Genomic DNA, 27,474 nt, shown 5'->3' with positions numbered 1-27,474 from the left:
TTCAAAAATAAGTTGAAATTTAAAAATACTGTAGAATATTTTATTATTAAAAATGTATTTTGAAAAGTATGTAAGGAATAAAATTTTTTGTCAAGAGTACTATTAATGAAAAATAGTACATTCTAATTTGGAATTCAAAGTGCATATCGCTGGCAAAACTGTGATACCACATGCAAATATTTCCAAAAATACTTTACCAATTTTCTGTTTAGGAAATGTCAAACAATCCATCTTTTAAATTTACGAAACAGTAAAAACTAATAAATAATTACATATTCTTTAAATAATTTTCATATTTTCATAAATTTAAAAGATGGATTGTTTGACATTTCCTAAACAGAAAATTGGTAAAGTACTTTTGGAAATATTTGCATTTACGTGGTATCACAGTTTTGCCAGCGATATACTTACTGCATATTCCAAAACTCTCGTACATAATCATATTCAAAATCCAATATCCAATTGAATTAAAATACGTTTCTGTGAATAATTTCTTAATCTGGTGTTAATACATATATTTGTAGCTTATGATTTTTATGATTGCAAAATTAATTAGCGATACAGTATTTTTACTACAATTTTGAAGACATGATTGTGATCTTCTAAAAAGAAATATATTTTATTTACCAAAGGAAAAGAGGAACTAAGATTTACTTAATTATAATTAAAAATTTGGAAGGTTTTAAACGGCACTTATTGTATAAAATGAGAGCTCTTATAGAACATTTTAGTATATAAATGACTAAATATATTTTATTAACTTAAATGTCTGCAATTAAAATTTAATTTCAATTCATTTCTGTTATTATAATTAATTTCGAATAAAAGTTCCCTTATAATAAAAGAATTATTACAGTAGAATATTACTGAGGTTGCAAGTAGGTTCATTTAAATAAGTATTCAGAAAAATTCTAAAATTAAAACTTGGCATACTTATAATTTTTACTACAAAAAATTTGTAATTGTAATTGTTTTGTCTATGACTAAAAATTTTTTTTCTTTGTGACAACAATTCACAATTTGTAATTGGTTTTTTTTATTGTTCTTAAAATATTTTTATATAGGCAATTTTTCGATTATTTATTTCAAAAAAAAAAAATCAATAAAAATCATTTTATTATTTTTGATTATTTTTAAACAAAAACCAAAAATTTTGTTTTATTTAATAAAGTATAAAAGCTAAAGAAAAAAGGGCAAGGTAAAATGTGCTTACAATAAATATAGCAAAATTAATATTTGTAATGTTTTTGTGCACAACATGCTTTATTTTATTGTATAAATAAACTGAACTATAGGGCTTAAGAAAAAAAGGTTTAAATATAAATTTTAGAATAAGTAAATGAATATTATGCATATTTAGTTTTTATGTCAAGATTTTATTTAATTTTTGTTACTTATTACTACTTATTTAGCATTTAACCTTGTATAGTTTAGTATAGAAAATAAATATTTTGTGCTTATTATAGTGGAAGGATTTTAAAAAATTTAGGACATTTAATTGAATTTTGAGAATTACGTTCAGAAAAAATTTAAATAATTTTGGCAAACCGAAATTTAAGTGTATATATACAAGGTAAGTGTCTCTAATACTGACAGTTGCGGTAATACAGACATATACGAGGTATTTTTTTCTTATTGTTCCCAACATATAAAATATCCCATATCAAAATGAAATTTACTACGAAATATGTCAGTATTAGAGACACTTACTACCTATATATTTCGAAATTTTAAAAGTACTTAATTGATAGAGATTACTTACATTAAGTAGCTAAAAATACTAGCATCTAACCACTCGCATACTTATAGTTTTTGATGTATTTATTTGGTATTTTATAACCTCGCTGTGATTTGTTTTTACTTGTTTAGCCATTGTTGTCCCAAAAACATTTGTAATTATTTAATTAATTTACATTTAAATAATAATCATTATACATATGTATGTACATACATACTTAATTATCACATAAAAAATTGCTGTACACCTTAAAAAAAAGAAACTAAACAAAAACGACCCTTTTTTATTTTTTCAAATTTCATTTTTGAAAAAAAATTTTCTCTCAGTTAGAGAACTGTGTACCCACTGGATCAGATTATAATAGTTTTGTGTTCATATGCATGTTTTTTTGTATGTATATATACGTACATGGTTTTGGTCAAAGTTCAACAATCTCTAAATAATTTATTTTATTGTATGTTAAGCAATAAAAATATAATAAAAAGAATTTAGAAAAATATATTTAAAAAATTTACACAATTATTAATGTAAGAATGTGTGTAAATAGAAAATATAGAATATTTAAAAATTTTTACAAATAATTCTGTACCAAACTGTTATACAAAACTGTTAAACCAAATGTTAAAAATTAAGTTTGAAGTGATTAAGTTGCTAGTTATAACAAAAAAAAAGTCATTGTAATTAAGTACAGTTGTGAATCACTTAAATTTATTCTATTTAATTTTTTTAATCTTAACCTAAAATCTATATATGTTTTGTGATTCTTCATTAAAACTATGATTTAATAATTTCGGTTAAGCTCTGTTAATATTTTACATTATAATCTCGTTTGGATACAAGCTGTGCACTTTTATACTGTTATACACTTAAATAGTTCTTATTTTATTTATTCAATTCCATTCAAATCTGGTTTACCGTGTGGAATTCTAATTGGTCAATATTCGAATTTTTCATTATGAAACCAATAAAAATGGAGAAATTTTTCTTTTTGGAATTCAATTAACAAGAGTGCAGTTTTCTTAAAATCAATTCAGTTTAAAAAAAATTTTGTTGGATTCAAATAAAAACAATAGAATTAACTGTTTTTGTGTAAGCGAACAGTAGTTTTATATATTTTCATTCAAAAGCAGCTAAAATTGGATTTCAAACAATTCAAATTTTTCTTTACATCAAAAACGTTTCTATTTAATGAAAATAAGCATCGAACTAAACTCATTATTACAACAGGTTTATTTCAAGTCGATCTCTTCTCTTCAATAACTTCACCATATTTTTAAAAAAAAATTCTTATTGCCTTTTCTTAGTTAAAACAAAAAAAAAATTAAATATGTAAAATATTTCTTTTATTAAATTTTATTTAATAACTAGCAATTTATACTGAAAAGCTATTATACAAAATGTTATATTTTATAACAGGTTTTAATTTTTATTTTATAGTTATATAGAATTTATTTATTTTATAATTATAATTTCCTTATAAAATTTCTTGATAATTGTATAACTTTTAAATCTCAGTTATAATTTTATAATGGTATAAGAATTCCACATTTTTCCACACTCCTCTTCAAAAAAATTATCATCTTTATGTTCCGTTGTTTCGTCTCTTTTGTATGTTTCTATGTTGTCTCATAACTATTTTGTATGTGTTTTAAAAAAAAAACAGAAAAATTAAAAGCTTAACTTTTTACTTTTAAATTTTCTACGTTTCGTTGACCGCAATCACTTTCAGTCTGAAAAAAAAATTGTGCATCAGGTTTCATTTACGTGCGTATTATACTTACATAACGCAATAATACCTCGTCAATATACGCATGGAAAAATTTCACTGGAACAAATGTAGTTACGACAAGCTAAAATTATCTTAAAACAAATCTCTAATCAAAGACGCGGCGTGAATGATATTGTGATTGACAAACCGTTTAGGGGTAGACAAAAAATGTTTCTGTATAAATGCAGTTTTGGGTCAGTCGACAATATTATTCACGTGCAGGAATATTCTAATTACATCTGTTGTATTAAATATGAAATTTAATACATGTAAAGAGCATTAAGTATTTTGTCAGATTAAAGAATTAAGACTGTCAACTAATTAAAAATAGCGAGCGACGGGGTCTCAAATAAAAAATCTCAATTATTATTATTGTATATGCACTCATAATTCTTCGCGCGAAATTGTAGAATTTTTTGTAGATAGGAGACAACAGAAAATGTTCGTATAATTGAAATACATATATAGAGGAGGGTGATAGAATGCCGAGATATGCCTGTATTTTTTATGACCAATATAAAAGTAAATGTAAAATACATGAAAATATGTAACTTGTTTTGAAAAATAGAAACATTTGTGTACATACATACATATATATGTATACGTACAAAGTGATTTTCAAATGAAAATTTTTCTCAACTTAGAGGCTTTTTACGTACATATATAGTATCTGTTCACATATCAACACGTTTATAATTACTTTTGTGTATTTTTAATATTTTCCCCAGACTATGTGTGTATATTATGTACTTAACAAGTAATAATATGGTAAAAGTTATATATGTAGTTATAGAATGGGCTTAAAATGTGTATGATTTAATTAAAATTACCTATTATAAAAAACAAAATTACAAGAATAAAATATAAAAAAGAAATGTAAAATTTATTATTAAATTGCTGTCCTATCTAACTGTGGGATAACCGCATCTACATTAAAAACTACATAGATGATAGGTCGGTGATTTTTTAGAGATTGAATTTTTTAAATTTTAAGACAAATAACGAGAAATATAGATTTACTTAAAATTTTTTTATATAAATAAATTAATTAATCGTTTCAATTTTACGACTTCGTCTTACTGGTCAATTCAAAGAAACTAATTTTAAATTATTTTCTTGTACATTTCACCCGAACTCACATTTCACAGATTACACTTTAAATATTACTTACTTTTTATATGCTTTGTAAGGTGAATCTCTCAAAAATCATTTCTCAACGAAAATAATCTGAAGGCGCGAGTTAGCTGAATCAAAACGTGAAATAGATTGCTCTTCGAAAGTAATTTTATTCAATATACTTATATTTTTAACAATATTTAGGAAACAAAAATTAAATACTCAAATTATGTGTTGCTGTTGGCGAACTATTGATTGATCTGCTGAAAAAATACATAAATACTTATTGAAGGCGAAAATTCGAAAGAAGATTAAGATAAAGTTCATTGACTAAATACACATATAATTTAAAAAATTTCTAAATAATTTTTATTTATTTTAAATATTTTTAAAATATTTAAAGCTGATAACAGTTAATTTCGTATATTTGAAATTTTCTTTCTTATTTTGTGTGTTCTAATTTGTAAATATTTGCATAAATAATAAAATTCTTAAAAATTCTTATCAGTAAAATATCATGGATGGACTTTGTACTTTTAAATCTCTAACAAACACAAATACCATAAAATTTCTGTTTTATAAAAATCGGCTATACAATATGAATTGTTTTTAGAATTGCTTATTTAATTTCAAATTGTAGAACAACTACACTCCCTGAACTCAAAAATGATTTATATTTTTTTATTTGAAAGGAAATAAATATATTTTTATTTACAATTATATGAAAAATTCACCGCTGCATTCAACCTATAACCCCAACCTGCATTTATTTTTAATTGATGACAAAATTTTTGTTGTAAAATATGAGTGTAGTAGGTCTTTTTGAATTTGTAGTTTGTTATTAAACAATTAAATTTGATAATAATAGTATTAGAGGTACTAGTTTTGTGTTCGAGTTTTTATATGGTTGGATTTAAAAAGTTCCATTTGATTCATTTAATAATTTTTAATTGGAGAAGAATTCAAAAATAAATTGATTTTAAATTTAAAAATTTTTAATATAGATAATTCAAATTTTGTAATTAACTGATCAATTCAAGTTAAGACTGAATATTAGAAATGCTACTTAAGGAAATATAAAATTAATATGTGAGAATATGAAATTAAGAAAAATTCCAAATGAAATTATTGAAAGAAAAAATTTTGCTTACAATTAGCAAAAAAATTAGCTGATTGTTAAAAAATTTTATTTTACAAAATTTAAGCAATATACGTGATATTTTTAAGAATAAAGTTGGGTCAAAGATCAGAGGTTTTTAAGGCAGCACTTTTACCTTGAACCAGTCAAAATATTTAAATTACATACTTTAATTCGTATACGAAAATATTTCAAATAGTTTCATCATTTAGGGTGAGATAACAAAAAAAAAAAAAATACAAAACTGGTTAACATAATGGTAAAGGGCTTATTACTTGAGTTAAGATGAATAATTATATTTTTTGAGTCACTACTTTTTTGCGCGTATGCAGAATTTAAACAATCTTCTGTGGTTTCGTTACAACGAATTAGTTAAAAAATATCATTTTTAGAACCTTGAGGGTTTATAACTTTTACACGGGGAAGAAAAGGAAATTGATAAAAATTTTCAGCTACCGAAATAAGCTCTTAGCAAAAATTTATTTGTACATGAAATTTTTGCTATTTATCTTAAATAATGTAGAAGTTTTATAATGGAGTAAACGGGTAGAGTAAAACTAATAAGCATTTTATATCAATTTTTTTGAAAAGTACTAAAAACATAGCTTTATAGGCATGTGAGATATATTTTTCTCTTTCTATTAAAAATATTCTTCTATATTTGTTTTCATGGTTCAATATTTTTTTTTTTTGTTAAGTATATTTAATGGTATTCGTTAAGTATATTTGTATTCTTAAATTATAATAATTTAAAATTTATACAAATGAAAAATGCTAAATTGAAAATAACAATTAAAACTTATATATTTTATGTTAAAAATAGTAGATTTAACGCTTAAGTAATTTTAAGTAGGTATTGATAACAAAATAAAAAAAGAAATTTTCTTAAGTGCTTATTAAATTTTTAAATGTTTCTTGTATACGTACAAGAACACACACACTCACTTAGCTAGTATGCAAAAAAAGCAAGCTAAGAATTGTTTTGCTTGCTACTAAACGTAAAAGGTATTTCTAATTTCAATGTTTATAAGTAGTTAAATAAGAAACTATTCTAAAGTATAATCTATATTCATTTAGCACAATTGAAATGGTTAAGCTTTTTTAATTTCTTTTCATATCTAAACTGAAAAATGGACGCAAAAATTAAATATTTATTTGCTTATATTATTTTCACTTGAAATTTGCGCACGAAATGAATCTATTGTGATTTGCATAGTACTTACATTGTAAATTATATTGTTGCATGTAAAAGTAGAAAATCGCTATAGTTTAGAAAAGTTTTACTATAATGAAATGAGTGTGCATGATTAAAAGATATTTATTTATAAAAATGTTTAAATTAAGTACCTTTAACGAAAATCTAAAACATAAAATTGTAATTTTTATGCAAAAAATATGAGCAGCATTGAATTAATATTGAATACATCCAAGACATTAAAGATAGAAAATGTCTGAATTCTTGTAGTTGTACATGAAATGCAAAAAAAAAAGTATAAATTAAAAATGATGAATTAAGGTCAAAATTTTAATGATTTCTGGGAAATTTCAATATTATTTTAAATTCTGTTCACGGGACGGGACGCGTAAAGGCATAAAAATACATTTAATGCTAAAAATATGTAAATGAACAAATTCGAAATCATTTTTCTTTTTTTTTTTCAAAAATTTATATTGTTGGTTTGAAACAACTGGAAAACTTTGCGATCATACCAAAATTTCTTTTTAATATTTTGTTTATACTAAATATTTACAAATTATATTTGAACAACAACATATTCGAGCATTAATATGTATGAGTAATTATCACTTAGTATCAGAAAAATTATTTAGTAAAATATATTTAATATTGAATTTAGTACTTTATATGCTAATATGTATTTGATATTTGACGTCTAAAAGTATGCAATTTTTTAAATTTTTGTATTATACCTTTATACTTTTGAGTGTGAGCTATGTACATAATTTATGGCAGAAGTGCAAGAACGAGAATAAGTGCAAAAAATTAAAAATGGTGCAAAACTGGAAAATGGGTTCTAAGGCTCACTGTTTAGTATGAAATCCTTTGACAAATTTTGAGATTGTTGTATTGTACTGTTATTTTGTCAACAAAATAATAAAAAATTCAAGTGCGCAAGTCGGAGGAACTGTTGACAACATAAATTAGAAGTAAAGCAACTGTGCAAGTAGTGTGTGGAGAACATTAGACTATAAGAGATGATTTAAGAGAGTACAAAGAAAAAATTCATATATTAAAAAATTTTTATTTGTCTTTGTCAAAATCAATTCCACAACACCTTAGTCTTCTTCTTAAAAGATATGTCTATGCATTTATGTATTTTCTATCTGAAAAAGATAGAAATAAAAAAAACCATGTTGAAAATTAAAAATTTTTATGTGATAAGGTAAATTGATTGCAGGTACTTGATTTTGAAACACGAATCGCAATGTATTTTATGACCGTATGTCTTTTGTTTGTCAGTATTTTGAATTCTACTTTTTTTTTTCTAAAAAAAAATTGTTCAATATGTCATTCATAGTGGCAATAATTTTTTACTGCTTTTTAATTTAATATTTGATTACATCTATAGGAATGATTAATTACTATAATAAATGAATTTTACAATATTACAAGTAAAAAACTGAGAAAAAGTGAGATAATTATACCGTAGAGATAGAAAGTGTAATTAAGCATTAATAATTATTCAACAATTGTAATTCACTGCTTCATAAATTTATTTTAGATTAAAAAAAAAATAATTTATCAAAATGTTGAAATTTTCTTTAAAAAAAAATTAACCTTTCATTTTGTTTTTTCTCATCATACTAATACTTAATTATTGTTCTTTTATACTTTCGTATGGAGAGTAATAATTAACTTTTATCTTGCCGAAATAGAAAGTTGTTTAGAATAATTTACAAAAGAAAAAAAATCAGTAAAACCTGCTATAAACCTATTTGTATATATATATACAAACCTAACCTAACCTCAATAAATCTAATGACATCTATATGAATAAGTAAGTAAGTAAGTAATTAAAAATTTTAATTTTATAAAAGAAAATTATTTTCTAATTTACTTTCATAATAAGAAAAGGCACAACAAGTGCGGAATTTTTTTTTAAGTACATACATCAATACTAGCATACATGTGTATGTGCGTACATTCACAACATAGTAATCAAGAAAAAAATACGAAAAATACTTAAGTAATATGAGTACAATTTTCTTATTATTTGCAAAAAGAAAACAAACTTCAAAAACAAAGTATATGTACATTTGTATTTATGTATGTACTGACATACATACTTATATACATATGTATCTTGATTTCATTTTCCAATTCATTTAAAATTAGATGAAATTTTAATTCTATGTAATTTTTGAATCTGGCGCCAAAATCATTGGCGAATAAGTTTTCTAATCTCATTAAAATTATTTTTAACTTTTCTTTTTTTACTAATTGCATACTTACTATGTAGTGTACGATATATGTAATTTTTAACACTTAATATCGTAAATTGTTGCACATTTTTTATCTTAGTATCGGCAAATTGAAGATTAGGTATATTTATAATTTTATGCATTTATGTATATGTGTATAAATTATTTTAAAAATTTTGGGAATTTTTATTTTAGAAATTTTCGTGAGTTACTTATGTAAAATTTATTAAACAGAAATATTTAATTATTTTTTATTGAAATATACATAAAAAACGGTATTAAATTTTCAGTTTTTTCGATATAAAAGTATATTCAATGCAACAATTATAACATTAATCTGCATATCGTAATTAATTTTGCAACTAAGTTAATTTGAATGCTTCTTTCATTCTCAAGTACCAATTACTTTTTATTAATGCTTAAGTATCCGAATGATGCGTATTTTGCATTAATATTATGTGACGAACGTAAGATTACGTTATTATTGAAGATTTTTAACATTTTACAGTCTAGTCTTTTAACATATTAAATGACAGTATGATTTACAAATAAAGCAGTATTTACACTGCAATATAATTTTATATACCTACATATATGTGCTCTACACTGAAGAATTTTTTTAAACAACCAAATGATGAAATTTGTTGTTTAAATTTGATATGTCTTGATATTTCAGTTTGTACTTAATTTACATTATTTAGAAACTGTCATTTGAAAATTATAGTATTGTAGACTGCTATGTAATTTTTTTCTTTAATTAAATTTCATCATGGTGGTAAGATGGTTTATGCTATCGTGTATAAATATATGACTTGAATATAAAAATAATATTGTTTTTAATAATTGAATATGTTTTCAATACTCTAAGATGATAGCATGATCTATATTATAACCGTAATGTAATTTTCTTTTTTACTTTTATTAATATATGGCAACATTGTTGTAGTTGTTTTTTCTTTTAGATCATAAACTTCCACTTAAAGGAATAATTTCAATATAAAAAAATTGTAATTATTTAGTAAATTATTAATGTATGATATTGTATTACAGTTAACAAAACATCTTAAATAAATAAAATTATATTTGAGAAATATAGAGAACTTAACACATGCAATTCCATATTGAGAATATCTACGTTAATTTCTATACAGAAACGTAAAACCATGTACAGCTATTAGTGTATATATGTATATACGTGAACGTAAATCAACTAAATTAGAAGTTGTTATACGATTAGTGTTATACTCATGAATGCAATGCAAAAAAATATTTCTCTTTTATTGAGTAAATATTAATTTTTTAATAAACCTTTATACCGAATTAGTTGCTTAATAGTGATAGGTACTTTTTTATATCCAAATCGAAAAAATGGTATTTTTTGAGTTACAGCAGTTTAATATCAGTAGCCATATCTAATAATGTAAACGCACTTAATGCTATTTTATTAGCTTCCAATATTTTATGTATGTTAATTTAATAATAATTTTCTATTTCTCTTGTCAATGCTATTTTAAATATTTGCGTATAATATTATCGTTAAATCATAAATAAACAAACATATTTTTCTTATAGATTTCTGATACTGTCAATATCAACGACTTAAAAAATATGAGTGATTTGATCATCTTGTGTATATGAAAGTGATATTTGATCTTTACTCACTTACTTGTAGCAATATTGTAAAATTGCAAAATTGCTTACAGCATTTCAGATATATGTATATATATAATGTATGTGCAATACAAATACAAAATATGTGTATATACATATGTATGTACATATTTGAAATTATTTAAATTCAAGATAACAATTTAAAGGTTCATATAATGTGACGGCCTAATTATGATGTGCTTTTCAGTTTCTATATTTAATTGTATGTGTATATGTGCATGTTTACGATTATATTGTTTATTAATTTATATTATAAACATAAACATGCTATATGTACGTATGTACAAGTATATGCTTAAGCAACTATTTAAGTAATTATAAATTTCTCAATTTTTTATTTATGTCAGATGATTTTTAATTACTTTATATTCAACTTTAATTGAATAAAAAGCAAATGAATTTAATTAATTTATATAAAAATTGTGTGCTATATATATGGAAATCGGTATATATGAGTGCATATGTAATTAGTTTAGTTCTTCATGTTAAATTTGCGATTAATAAATAATTTTCCAAGCCAATAAAATTTTAGATTTAATCAGATTTTATTATTATGTTTATTATAATGTAATTATGTAAGAAACAGTTAATATCGGCAAATATTTAATTAATGTTGCCACTACTAATTATATAAGTAACAAACATTCTGACACGATTTGCATATAATACTAAGTTCATGTGACAAATAATAGTTTTATTTTTAGGAATTTTTATTTTATTATTAAAATTATTGAATTTTAGTAAATATTTTGAATAGTTTTGAATATTTGCCAAGTTTTTGAAAAAATCTTATTAACTTAAATGTACTTATTCTGAAGTAATTCTGCTCTATCAAATAAAGATTAAAATTAAATTTCAAATTAGATACAAATTTTATTTTTAATTATTATATTAATATTGATGTAAAAACTTGTAAACTCGAAACCATAAACATGTTTCGGTATCAGTTCCCTAGACATGGAATACAACTTATATTTACTACTATATAAAATGATGTAGTTTAAAATTTAAATTTTTTATTATCTATGTATATAACCCTATAACACTTTAAATTGTAACATAGATTAAATTTGTATAAGGGAAATGAGCTACTTTATGAGCCATTAAAAGCTATTAATATTTTTGATATATATGTATATAAACTGCATTAGTTCTGGGATAGAAATTTCATTTTTTAATATTGTTAACTATTGTAGTAGGTATAATCTAATTAAAAACAATATTATATTTCATTCATACAAAACATTATAATTGCAGTAAATTACAATAAACACGCCATCCATTAAAATAAAAAAACTACTCATTTAAATTTATGTAAATTATAAAATTGTACTTATATTTTGAATTTAATAATATTAAATTAAAGTTAATTTTATTTTATAAATATTTATATATATATAGGTACTTACTTATAAAATAATATTATTGTTAATAAATATTAATATAAAACTTTCTAAATTTTATGTAATTTTACCTTAAGTTTTTATTGTGTAAATATGAGCCGAAGTTATTTAATAATATAAATTAATCACCGTTATAGCGTTTTCTTTTAAATAAAATTATTTTTTAATGAGGTACTTATGTAATCAGTACATATACCCTTATACATAATATTTATTTTTCTAAAATTTTAGATTTATAAAAAAAACTTGTATAACAATTAATGATATATATTGAACATGTAGGTATATATCGAATTTTTAATGATATATAGGGAATTATTTTACAAAGACCTATAAACTTCACATGTAAGCATATTTTGTTCTTTGTATTTCATCCGAAATTATTAATCATTTATTGTTTTCACCCACCACACATTTATATAACACTTTCATATCACATCAATTTCAATCATTAATTAAAAAGAAAACACGTTTGTTTAAGTAATTATTGAAAATAAAAAAAAATGCCTTCTTTATTATATGAATCGGTGTATTCGCTTAAATATACACACATATATACAAAAAATGTACGTATTTGTATTAAAATTATAAGGTCGTATAAAAAATTTTAACGCTTAATCAAGTGCAATTCTTCACAAAAAAAAAAAAAAAAACGATTTTTTTTTTTATAAACTTTTGCTCCATTTTGACCTTTATCATAACCTGTAAGTTATGCTTGTCTTTCTTAAAAATTAAAATATTTTATATTTATTGAATTAAATAACAGCAAAAATTCGTTAAAATATTTAAGTAATAAATAAATTATAATTAATATTATAAAATTTTCAATTTATATAGGTACAATAACAAAATTGAAATGAGTCAAGTGATGAGGTTAAGTGACTACAATATTATTAATAAATTAAAAACAAAAAAAAATTTTTTTAAAAGTTTTACATTGTTATGAAAAAAAAGGAGAAAAAATACAAAAATCATCAGATCATAAAAATGCTGATAACCTAAACTTAATTTTAAATAATGAGCTAATCAATAAAATTTTTTATTTAAGTACTCGTACAACTGAGAAAAAAATTAAGTTGTATTTACTTACTTGTGTGTAGAGGAAAGGAGAATAAAATGTTTTTTTAAATAAGTAATCTAATCTTGTATTAGAGTAAGTAATCCTGAAGACCATATATGATTAAGTGCGGTTTTTGTCCTATGATTTTGTGCAATAAACGGTAGTCTTCAAAAAAAATTGACACAAATAACTTAATCTGTCGAATTATGTCATTTATCAGCAATATTAGTAACTATATTCCTTGGCTTGTGGTTTTTATAATCTGTCGGCCATTATAAGCTTGTCATTTGAAAAATTCAAAGTGCGTATATTCAATGGCATGCTACTAATGAATGGCTCGTTTATTATAGTGACATTTTAAAAATTTTTTAAAATTTATGGTTGGTAAAAAGTTCATAACATTAACAAATTCATATTAACGTAAAAAATTTTATAATAATTATTCACAGAGTTGAAATACATAAGGTATAAGTTCGATCCAAGAACTCTTCATTTTGAATTATCTGTATATTCTGTCTGTAAGGAACTCTATCTAAAGGCTTAAACAAGTCCAAAGAAATATTTTTAAAATCTAAGAAATATTAAGGTTAAATTTCTTATTGCAAATTATATAATTATAATTCTTAGTACTTAATTTTGTAAAAATAGCGTTATATATGTACATAGAAACATATTACTATGTACATAAGTATAACATTTAGTAACATTTAGTATATAGAACTAATGTATTTATGTAATGTAATATATTTAACTGCTGCGACTGACACTAATGAATAAATTTAATAAAAATAGACACTTAAAATGTAAAAATAAAAAATTATTTATTTATATTTCAAATGCAACAAGAATTTTGCTTTGCAGCAAAACTATTTCTATTTATAAATTTTCGCACACAAAATATACACTTGTATATGTATATACATAAATACATACAATGATATAATAAGTGTATACTCAGTATCGATTACATCTTACATTTTGTATTCCTATCCCCCAACTTTTAAAACATAAGAAAACCTATAAAAATTTAAAAATTATTTGAAAATTTAAAAGAAAAATGCGAATGTGAATTTAATTACAATTCACAATAGTAGTACAGTGTAACAAATGTCTGATCTTTTATTGTTATTATAAGCTTGTTATATTAATAATGTTACAACATTTAAAATTATTCTTGTACTAAATTTTGTAAATGAGTACTATTGTTTTTTTTTTTTGTATTATAAAAGTACCTACTTATTTTTCATGTTTTTTCACACTTATTTCAAATTATGTACCTATACCTACTTGTTATTCTCATATAATTTCTTTCTTAAGAAATTTTTTATATTTAAATTCCGCAAATTTATTAAATAACATTCATAATTAAATTATGATATATTTTATCAGTAGACAATTGTTTGTCTGTAATGTATATACATAATGTATGTATGTATATAACTTTATTATTTTCTACATTATTTCTTAATTTGTTTTGATTTTCTTATAAAAATGAAAAATTGAATATTAAAATCAAAAACTTCATAATCATCATGAGATTACAATTTTAATACTATTGTGTCCTCTTTTCTTTTTTTACTGTAAGAAATTTATCACTTTTATATTTAATCACAAAACACATACCTACTTACATATATAAACACCTGTTTCGGTGAAAAACTAGTTTTATTTCACTCTATTTCTCCTTTTAAACATGAGATATAAACAATTTTTTTCTTCTTTAATAAATAACTAAATACAAAATTAACAAATTAATTTGAAGTGAAAGAGAAAAAGAGAGAGAGAGAAAAAAAAATTAAAATAATAACAATAGAAAATTTGAATTTAATTAATAAAAATAAAAAAAAATGTGGGAATTTTTGCTTTTTATAATTGATTGAGTAAATAATAAAATAATTTTTTATACATACTTATATAATATATAGAAAAAAATATTAAAAACAAAGTTATCGTTATATATAATCATAATAATATAAAAGACTTCCATACTTGATGATTACTTTTTAATTTAGTTACTTAAGCTTTACATAGGTCGTTGAAATTAAATGACATTCTGGAATCTTGTTAACAAAAATTTATTAAAATTTTGGTGGTAGACAATTTTCACATTTCATTTCAAATTTAAAAAAGAAATCACCTTCTTAATTAATAATTGTTCACACGTATACACATAAAATTGTAATTGAAATTGTTTACGAAATTTTTGTTAATCCAAATTGACCAAAAGTACTGTTATATAAATGATCGTATACAGCCGAAAACCCTTATATATGCACGTGGGCAGAGTTCTTTGTTGTAAATAAGGGTATTCGAATGTAAACACACATACATATGTATATGTATGTGTAGATCCAAATTTTGTAGAAAGTTATTTTTTTTTTAACGTTAGAATTTTTTTTTTGAGAAAAATTTACTAAAACCATTGATTATTTCAGTCTTTTAAAATATTATTTAGACTTAGTTTTGACGATTTATCAAAAGTATTTTTGCCGCTCAAATTTTTCTTAAATCAAATGACATTGACAGAAAAGTAATTATTAGCATCTACAATCTCTTTTCATTTAACAATTGAAAATACCGCCTATGATTGAGCCCTTTAAAACACCCATTTAATTTTTATTACAGTGATTATTAAGCAAGTAATTTTTTTTTTTTATTTTTAAAAATATTTATTTAAAAAATTCAATAAAGTTGACGAAGATTTAAAAATAAATTTCAACAGAAAACATTTATTTCTTTAATACAGGTTTCTTGTTGTTTTGCAATTTATTTGTTTTTGCAAGTGTTTTTGCCTCAATACGAAATTGAATAATTTTAATTGAGGGAGACAATTCAAGCTTTTTTATATACACACACATAATAATATATAAATACACACATATATAGTTAATAATGAAGTTCTAAAAAACAGAAAATATGTAAATTTTTTAAATAATGTATAGTGACTTATTAAAATTCATATAAATTTCGACCTTTAAAATGTCAGTAGTATATTTCAGTTATAGGTTATGTCTGACGTTATATATTAAGAAATCCTATATTATTTAAACAAACATTGTTATATATATATATATACGTATAGTTATATTAATAATATTATTATTAACTTATGAGAGTAATTAAATGATTGTCATTGTATTTAACATTGGTTTTTTTTTTTAAATTGTGATTTGAGATTTTGATCTCTGAAAATTTTATAAAGGTGAAAAGTTAAATAATCATTGTTATTTTTTTGAACTCTCCATTTTTATTAATAACAAGAATTAAAGAGATATTGGGTTATATTACATATTTATTTTATACTTGACTAAAATTTGTTAGAATTGCTTAAAATTTAAAATTTTAAAATTTTGAAACAAACGAAAATAGAGTTCAATTTATTTATATTTTAAAATGACATTTGACATATATAAGTACATTATTTTTGACATGCGTATTTTGACATAACGTTATTTAACGAACATTGAACAAAATCAAAACAAAGGAATGCCTGCAAAAGAGCATTAAGATTTCCTCAATAACACAATTTTTAATTTCTTATGATCAAAAAAATAATTAAAATTAATACAAAATAAACAAATTTTTTAAAAGTAATTATATGATTACAATTAATAACAATTTAAAGGACGTGGGAACTACTCATTACTCTTATATTTATGTATATGTACTTTTGCCACCTCATTTCAATTCATGAATCATTACAATTTTAATTTAAAAAAATATTGTCAAATTCTTAACTTGTAATTCATACATAAAATTTGTAAAAATTCATAATTACTTATTATGAATAATAACAAAAGTCAATCATACTTCAAAATTTAACAGTAATAATATTTTTCATAATTAAGTTAAGGTATATATAGGCGGGTAAGTAAGGGGTGTGTAAGAAAAACTCAAGTTATTTAACGCATTTAATGTCAAAACTTTGTATAGATTTCTTAACATGAGTACACTGTTTGTTACTTTAAAATCTAAGATTTTATTTTAAATTTGCAGGTTATATAAAGGAAGTGTTTACAAAAATATTCGTACTCATTTTAAATATACTAAATTTTTGTGTTTCTCAACATGTTAATCTTGTTTTCTCTCTCTCTACAAGGTATTATTTTGTTACTCTTGTTTTCTGTACCCCTTATACGGTACTTTGTTACTCTTGTTTTCTGTCCCCCTATACGGTATTTTACTAAAAATATAAATAATCTTTTATTTGTAAATAAATCTTATATTTTGGAAACCAATTAATATTTCAATTATTTTTGACACAATGCTTGTACAAATTAAAAGTCAATACTTCAACATTTTTTTATTAATAATGTTTTTCCTTATTTAAATATTTTCTTTTTTGCTACCGCTCGCTATACACTAATATAATAACGTTTTTTACTGTTATAATAAAATTGTTATAAATAGATAAACTTGATTTGTAAAATAATTTTATTGTTTTTTATTAAATATGTTCAAACATTTTATTTTTATGGTCAGAAAATTAAAGAGAAGTTCATCCAAATTTAATCAGTGTGTACTTATTTGTTTTTGATATTTTTTGATTAATGAAAATTTGCTAATTAATGGGTTTTGAAATATTAAAAAATACACATTGTATTTGAAAAATAAAATCATAACATAATGGGCGGTATAATTAAAAAACAAAAATAGTTTGTATTGTTTAAAAAATTTGAAAATTTGTTAAAAATATGAATGAAGTCCAATGAAAAGTAAGAAAAAAAAACCGGAAGAGTTTTTTTTTAATAAAATTATAATTATGAGTAGCAAAGTGTTAATTAAAATGGAAGCAAAAGAAAACAAAATTGTTCTATTGTATACACTCATATTTGTATGTACTGTGTAAAAATAAAATTTTTGGAATGTCTACATTTTATATAAAATGTTAGGAACAGGTTATAAAATATTATTGGAAAATAAATTAATTTCATTTACACGGTTAACTATATTTTGTAGACTTAATTGAACTTATTTATTTATACATGATTATATTATATTGCTTTATTTCATCGTAAATTTTGTTTTATTAAATTACTGCAAGATGTCACATTTTTCAAGTCATAAGAGTAAATAATGCGTTTAAATTTTGAAAATAATTAATTAGAAGAAAGAAAATTAAGTACTTACCAAGAAATCGAATTCAAAAATAGAAAATCGAATAAAATTAAATGAATTCATCACTCAGTATACTTTATAAAATGAATTCTCAGAATTCTATTCTAACTAATCAAATTAAAAATTAAATTCATATATGTAAATTGAGTTGGCAATTACAAACAATTTTTATAGGAATATGGCAACACTATACTCAAAACTCTAACTATAAAATTCAATTAGTAAAAATAACATACATAGAATGAACCTTTTATATAATTTTCGGAATGTATAATTTATAAGCACAAAAAATTGTGGAATTAGAAACTTCACTTAATTTAAAAAATCTCTGAGAATTGGCACTCACTTCGGAACAAAAGTATATTATCTATTTTTAATCATCTAACTAGTTGTATACCTTTCTGAATCACTTTGCATAAGAATATACATACATTTGTGCATTTCATTATTGAAATGTACCCTTTCCCCCTATAATTTGACCACCTTAAAATTGTTTGAATCGAAATTAAATTTTTCTATGGATTAATTATGAATCTGCGCGTTTTTTCTAAAAAATTTAAGTATTTATGTTTTGTTGTCAAAATTTTCAACTATGTATCTGTAAAAAAATCTGTAAAGTGTAAAAATGAAAGAATTAACTAAAGAATTTTAACGTGCTTGTATAAATATTTAACATATAATATGTATCTGTTTTATTTGGCTAAAACAAGCATTCAATAATCCAGTGTACAATTTTTAAAATTTTCTTTTAAAAATATTTAAGGTAATATTATAATATTTTTCAAATAAGTAATTTTTTACGTAATTTTGTAATCAAATCACATTTGAGTTATTATAATTTGTGGTTTTTTAGAATTTCATATATATACATACACATATGTATTAATGTGTATATTTATTTCTTTGTTTCAAGTTTAAGGTGAAAAGCTTTCATTTAATTATTTTAATAAATTTTTCATTATAAAAAAATAAACTTATCGCATAACAATTGTATGGTATATTTACAGTTATCTTATCTATATTTTGTTTATTTAGGTACATCATTATTTCAATTAAAATCGCGATAAAATATAATATTTTTATTATATATAAAGATAATAATATTTTTATAATATAGTATGATTTATTTATAACGAAATTAACATAAAATAAAGCTTATTATTCACTATTTAATTATAACACTATTATTTTAATTATAACACCTGTAAAAAGTACTGCATTGGTGTAGTTTTAAAAGTTTGAAATTTTATTACTTATATTTAGAATTGTAATTAATTTAAATTGGGTACTTATACGTGTACGATCAAATTTTAGATTAAATAGGCATGTAAGGCAATAGAATATTTTGTTTGTTATAATTATTATGTGATATATGTATGTATATACTTACATACATGCATATACATATATGTAATGAATTATTACTTAAATTACATCAATATAGGAAGTACATATGTAATTAATAATAATGTATGTATGTATGAGTACTCGTATAACAATAATGAGTATAAAATGAGCATTAACTTTAAAAACATTTAACTCCGAATTTTCAACTTTTGAAATTTAAAAAATTATAAAAGCATTTATAATGTAATTGATCTATAACATTTTATTTTCAAAATTAAAATAATAAATTTCAGTATGAGAGTATAGCTAAAGTAATAATTAAATAAAGTTGGATGAAACGAATGTTTTGTAAACTTCGACTTTCCCTTCAAGAAGTGAAATATTGCTTTTGAATACAATCTATTACATTATTTGAATTATTTTCACTTGTCTGTATACTAAAATATTCCAAATGATTGCATATATTTAGGATGAGATAAGGAAAAAAAGGGAAGAGACGTTAACGTAATGGTCGTATTCAAGGGTTAATTAAATGAGTTAAAATAAATATGTTTTACAATTTAAAAAATGTTTGTTGTTTTCGTCAATAAACATGGTGTTTTCAGGAATTTGAAGGACTATAACTTTTAGAGAGAAGGTGATATGTAAAAATTTTCTTCCTCTGAAATTCGTGTCTATACTAGAGATCTATTTATGTATATGTTAATGTGAAATTTCAGTTTTCTATTTTAAAACTATAGTTAAAGTTTTGTAAACAGGGCGAACTAAAAAAGTACTAAAAAAGAATTTTATATAATTATTATGTCCGAAAGTTTAAAACACAAATTTATTCGTGGAAATTCTACAACTCTCCAAAATCCCAAAACAATGTTGATGTATTTACATACATATCTGAAAATGCTTATTAAAGTTCAGAAAAGAAATCTTAAATTGAAGTCATTTTGTGAAATATTGTTTTGGCTTATTTGACGCCAAAAAAGTTTCTTATTATTATACGTACACATTAGGTATGTATGTGGGTATATTAATCTAATAAATTTTATAAATTTTACGATTTCAAACCGGTTTACTCTTATCTGAAAACATATACATACATACGCGTACATACATTCATACATGTTTGAAACAAATATTTTTCCTTCTTAAATAGTCAATATTTATAGTTTTCAATTTTGTTTTTAAATAATTTTGTTACTATCTATACGGTAATACTAATAAACATTAATGGATTCATCGATTTAGTCATCTAAGTATCTTCATCTTTTGTTTATTTCAGAAATTCTTTTATAGTAACGAAAAAACAAAAACAAGAATGAAATCGTTAGACAAAAGTTTTTATTTTTCGTTTCTATCACAACCAATTTCTAATTAGTCACACATGCATATATACATATGTACATATATCTGTATTTTGTATAATTGTGTGTCTTATATTGAACAGAATATTAGAATTTTATCTACATTTTTAATTTACTATTTTGAAATTACAAACATTTTTTGATTTTTTTTCATATCTAATCACTAAAATCATTGTACAAAAATTCTTTGGTATTGTTTGTACCTAAGTGAAAATATAAAAAAGAAAACAATAAAATTAATTACGATTTATCTTTCAAAATTTTTTTTTATAATGCCTAGAATTTTAACTAAGTAGGCACTAAAATAAAAATTAAAGGAATATCGTATTTCTTGATTTATAAGTGCACTATATTAAGAAGCTTTATTTTAAAATTTGATATTTTATAGATTATCAAAATTAGTCACTGCTATAACTTAGTCATATTATTGTAGAAAATATTTGAAAAGTAAAATTAATTTGATTTTTGAAGCTCGGTGCACGTTTTGAGTTCTATATAGAAGTATTCATATATATAAGTATGACGTACATATATGTAGGAGGTTTCGTAGAGAATTTTCTTTAAATTAGATTATTTACCTTTGCAATGATAATAGAAATGTAAATAAATACGGTAATCGATTTATAGGAACACTGAAAATTTTAAATTTTTAATGTGCTGTTAATAAATCTTTGATTCGCAGCACTTGCACTTAATACGCTCAAATAATATTCGTTAATTGCCACCAATTAAATAGAATCGCAAATATTTTTTTAATTTGTAATCAAATGGCAATACTGTAAAAATAATATTATGTAGTTTTAAACATAAAAGCTAAAATTTGAAAAAGTTTTACTAAAAAAACCATTCATACTGTTAAACAGTATAAATATGTCAAATCAGAATTATGAGGTACGGTTCACATAAACAATAAAATCTATGATTTATTCTATGACAAAGTCTGATAACTGTCCTGAAATTACCTAATAGATAGTTAAACTGAAATTACCTATCCGTTGGCCGGCCGACTTAAAGTTAAAGTTTAACAAGGTTGCTATGAAAATTATAACAAAAATAAAAATTAGCTCATCGCTGTGTCAAACTTCCACGAAAATTAATTGTTGCCATTTTTATTGCCATTTTGATGTTTTGATTGTTACTGTCAAATATTGACAGTAAATCTGATGAGAATAAAATAATTTTCTTATTATTTTTGCCGTCAGAAAAATGACTTTCATCAGACTCAATTAGATCGAGAGCAATGAAAATTCGAGTTTTAATAAAATATTACTACATGCTCAACAAAAATATAAAAAAATAATATTGTTTTTTTAATTTTTGAGTAAATAATAATTAAAATTTTATAACTTACACAATTTACGATAAGTAAAATACACTTTTTTACTAATCAGAAATTGTGGAATAAATTCAATTTAATTAGCATTTTAGCTATAAATTTATCTTGTAAATATTGCAACAAAATAAAATAATATTGAAATACTGAAATAATTCTAAAACGAGTTTCTGTTATCTTAGATTTCATTGCAGATTATGGTAGCATGCCTAACGATAACCATTTTTAATTTCTTGCACATTTTAATTGTAAGTATATGAGTAGCTCATTGCTCAAGAAAATTCTCGGATCTAAACACACAATACATGAATAAATATTTATGAATTGAAATTTAAGTAATGTATTTGATATTATCAAAAGTTTCCTCTTAAGTATGTCTAACAAATTTTAATTGATATAGTTTCTAATTAATGCATAAGTATAATATTGCACATATGCAACATGTGCACGACGTACTTTAAGTAATTTTGTTGCTTTTTTTTCTTATAAAAAAACGTGAACTTAATTACTAACCTAATTTTTTTTTTATTGAAATTTTTTTTTGCATTACAATTATGTTAGAATTAATTAATTAAATTTTTAAATTCATTTTTGATTACGTTTGTATATGTATGTGTATATATGTAATTGTGTATATGGATTTATAAAAAATATAACAGTGTTTAATTGCACTTTTGTATAAATTAAATGAAAACTGTTATTTAACCCTTTTGTTATTTAATTTTTATCGCATTTTGTTTTTGCAAATTAAAATTTGTATTATTAATTCTAATTTGAAGGCAACATTTTTAGTATTTGAATTTTGTACTTATTTTTTTTTATCATATTGTTAGAAAATATTCACAAAAAAGAATGGAAACATTGAAATTATCTAATTTTAAATTAAAATATAAAATTTCCAAAATATTTAAGCATGTTTGCATATCAGCTTCAGGCCTTTCTTTTAACAAATTTCTTATCTTAAAAGTACAAAACAAAAAAATTGAGTACTTATTTGAAAGCAAGGACAACAATATTTGAATAAAAAACGCAAAAAGCTCTTATACTTTGTTTTAGAAACAAAAAAAAAAAAATTTACAAATTTTTATCAAAAACAAAAAAAAATTTCACGCTTCCATTTTAAAGAAAGATAAGAGGTTTTCATACTCTGATTTGATTTTGCACAAAACGGCAAATCAAATCAAAAAAAAAAAAAAATTGTATTTGTTTATAGATTACAAAACTTTTGTTTTTAATTGAGATTCATGTTAGCACATTAAAGTAAAAATTACTCATTTGTTTCCAACAAAACAAACAAGAAAAAAAAAACAATGTAAATTTTAAGTAACTAGTTCAGTGTACCGAAACGTTTACATCTTATTATTTTACTCTATGGTTTACCTAAAAAGGTAAGTATTGCATGTAAATTTTGCAAAAAATTGAAAATATGCAATTAAAACATTTTTGATTTTCATTTTTTTTTTTCGTTTTGCAATTATAAAGTGAAAGTTTGACTTACTTATTAAAAATTGACATAAATATTCACTGCATAAAATTGACATTAAATAACTAAGTATACACAATGTAAAATGACAAAATTAATTATTATTTTGGATATTTGAAGGGATGAAAGTGAAAGTTTCTTTAAAATCATTTTTTCATTAAACATACTTAATTAATTATAATTAATTAATTAATTATTTATTTAATTTCTTAGTTTCTTACTCATTACGTTCAAAATTTACATTAATTTTATTTGTTTGTTCTTATATAATCTTTGTTGAGTTAAGCGTTATTAAAGCATTGAATCATTATTAAAGCGTTGTAGTATAACAGCTGATATCTTTTAATTCTAGTAATTTTAGCCCAAAATAAGTTACTTGCATTTGCTTGCAATAATTTCAAAATAAAATTCGGTTTTAAATTTAAATCTACATTAATATTTTAAAAATAGTTTCATTTTCAATTCATTTGGTGCTATTTTACATGTTAACTTATTATAAGACATGTTACTTTTCTGTATGTTTTGCACTACACCAATTATGTAGTCAATTTCCTATATTTTTATTATTTATGTATGTATGTACATCTTGGCGAAATTCTGAAATAATCTAGAAATATTAAGTATATAGAATTAAACTTGGCGAAATTAAACGATTTATAAAAATCTCTTTACTTAATTTATGATAATTAAGTTTATTATAAGAATACTAATTCATTAAATCTCTATTAAACATACTATAAAAAAGAAATCTAAAAAAATTAATCAAAAGAATAGAATCGTTTTTATCTAGATCAGTTTAAATTGAAGAAATTTTCTATTTACGAATTTCAAACATTAAAATTAAAATTTTATATTTTTCTTATTTTAGTTATTTTCTGATTTTTTTCTAATTCTAATCTAAATATTATTGCAACGTAAGTCACAATATTTTCTCTAATTTTCTACATAGGCTCATATTTGCATAGACAAAATATAATTAGAATGTGTAAAATTTAAGCATTCACGAGTCAACAAAATAACATGAGATTTTTGCTATTTTTTTGTTTTTGTTTTGTCATTCTTCACAATTATTATTAAAAAAAAAAACGGCCACGTTTTGATTATCCAATTATCGTAAATTATTTGTCATTCAAATCTAATCTAATTAATGAATAAAAAAAAAATTATTTCAGTTAAATAAAAAAGAATATAATTAATGCGTGTAGGTATACGTACATGTATACATGAAGAAACTATATATGATTTTGTAAAAGATTTTAAATAGAAAATTAGGAAATAAATTCTAAATAAAAATAATGATCGTCCCATATTTTATTTGTCTCATTTATTAGGGTTCAATAAATTAAATACACGTTTATTTACTTAAATTACAAATTGCAAAAAAATTGTTAATTAATAAGAAAATAAAAAGTATTAATTTATTTCTCTTTAAAAATATTAAATTTAATAGCTGCTAATTAACAAGAAATAAGATTAGGAGATTGAACACATTAGAAAGAATGAGAAATTAGGCCTAAACGTTATACTGTCAAAGAGATAGGAAATCAGTTAAATTGTAATACAAATGATTTTTACAATAACACAATGTTTAAATTTGTAAGAAAAAGATAGAATAAAAACATTTTTTAAATTTGGTGATGTTAAATAAATTATTGTAGAGTTGGCGACTTGTTTGTTAAATATTTAATTAAATAAATATAAAAATCATAATAAAAATAATTAAGAAAAAATTTATTTAATATAGACAAGCAAAACTACATCGCTCATTTGCTGCAACACTGACACGTAATTGTTGATCTGAAAATTGTACATATTATACGAGTAATAGCGCTCCTAGCGTTAATGTTTTTGGTACTCGTAATAACAAACATTTTCAAAACAGAATTAACTAGGTAACACTATTTTAGAACGAGAATTTAAAATATTTACAATACGGTAAGAACTATATTACATGACATTTTATGGGCAATTGAAGCGGATAGATGATTATAAACAAAATGAGACAACAGGAACTAGTGCAATGGACGATTGAAAAGATTTTAATTAAAAATGATTTTAAAAAGTCGAATTTAACCACACACAAAATAAATTTGGAAAAACATCAAGCAAGTACTAAAGTAAATTAATTTTTTTGTAAAATATTAAAATAATTTACGTGACTTTTCTGAATAAAAGGAAATTTTCCATTTATGGAATTAAATTTTTACATACTTAACAACTTTGATTCTTTTATCAAAATCAGAAATAACGTGTACATTTAGAAATGTACATAAAATTATCTTATGCTGAGATCTCAGTTAATTTAGTAATGTAAGATTCGTGTACAATTTTTTTTTTAATTTAAAATGGTTTGAAAGAAAGTTTAGGTATTTCAACAATTTACGCATATTTGAATACAGCAATGATATCACGCAATACTGGAAAATTCAAAAGAAACTTATACAATAAAATTTTGTATATTTAAAGAACAGGGTGTCACTCTCACTTAATTTGGAAATTAATTTTAAATATTTTTATAATATCATTAAATTTATTAAATTTCTTATTTTTCTTTATTTTCATTTATTTTCAATTAAAATAATATAAAGTTCAAAGAGCCAAAGGTCTTTTAACAAAAGGTAAAAATGGTACAAATAATTGTTTTGTTACAATTGCCTTGGGTAAAGATAAATATCAAACATCAATTCGTGAGAAGGCATCACAAAATGTTGAATGGCATGAAGAATGTGAACTGTAAGTATATTGCACATTTAAATATATACATATATGTACGTTATGTATGTATATTATGTATATTTAATATAATTATTAAATTAATTCTAATTTTTTTTTTATTTTAGTGCAATTCCAGAAAAAGGAAATACAGCTGAATTGATTCTAACATGTCTACATCATAACAGTTTAGGTATTGATGAATTTTTAGGACAAGTAACATTACCATTACGTGATATGGATGCATATGATACACCACGTCCCAAATGGTTTAAATTACAAAGTAAACCGGGACAAGAGAAAAAAGATAAAGAACGTGGTGAATTAGAAGTGAGAATTAATTTTACTGTTAAAGCTGGTTCATTAAGTGATTTAAGTAAAAAAGAGAAACATAAATCATCATTTAATCAATTGGCATCATCAGTTGGTGGTAGTTTATTAAGTATTGGTACATTAGAAAAGAAAAAAGGTATTAAAAAGATTGCAACATCAATTGGATCAAAATTACATTTGACTGGAAAGAAAAAAGATAAAAAAGGTGGTGGTGGTGATGTAGATTCAGAATCATTTACCGGAAGTATGGCTAGTATTGGTACACCAAATAGTTCATTAGGCGGTTCAAGAAAATGGAATGGTAGAAGTTATATTGGTAAGAATTTTTGTTTTTATAATTTTTTAAAATATTTTTTAGTATTTTTTCTTTCTTATTTATTTTTAATTTTTTCTTTTTTTTTTTTGGTAAAATGGTGATTGTGAGTTAAAAAACTAATTTAATATTTTAAAATTTT

The 27,474-nt window shown here is 22.2% G+C and overlaps 1 protein-coding gene across 6 annotated transcripts in view; it reads left to right on the top strand.

Moving 5' to 3' along the window:
- LOC129605240 (general transcriptional corepressor trfA) overlaps nt 1-27,474 on the top strand; it is a 49,650-nt gene that overhangs the window by 11,704 nt on the left and 10,472 nt on the right. For all 6 annotated transcript variants that reach the window (XM_055514873.1, XM_055514871.1, XM_055514870.1 and 3 more), the window contains exons 2-3: nt 26,563-26,707; nt 26,815-27,335. In XM_055514873.1, the coding sequence (XP_055370848.1) occupies nt 26,563-26,707; nt 26,815-27,335 (666 nt within the window). The remainder of the gene's footprint in view (nt 1-26,562; nt 26,708-26,814; nt 27,336-27,474) is intronic.

Source organism: Condylostylus longicornis, unplaced genomic scaffold (assembly GCF_029603195.1).
Source record: "Condylostylus longicornis isolate FDR11 unplaced genomic scaffold, ASM2960319v2 ptg000013l, whole genome shotgun sequence".
Classification (NCBI taxonomy): domain Eukaryota; kingdom Metazoa; phylum Arthropoda; class Insecta; order Diptera; family Dolichopodidae; genus Condylostylus; species Condylostylus longicornis.
The sequence above is the reverse complement of the archived record's forward strand: the minus strand, read 5'-3'. Positions and strand labels throughout refer to the sequence as shown.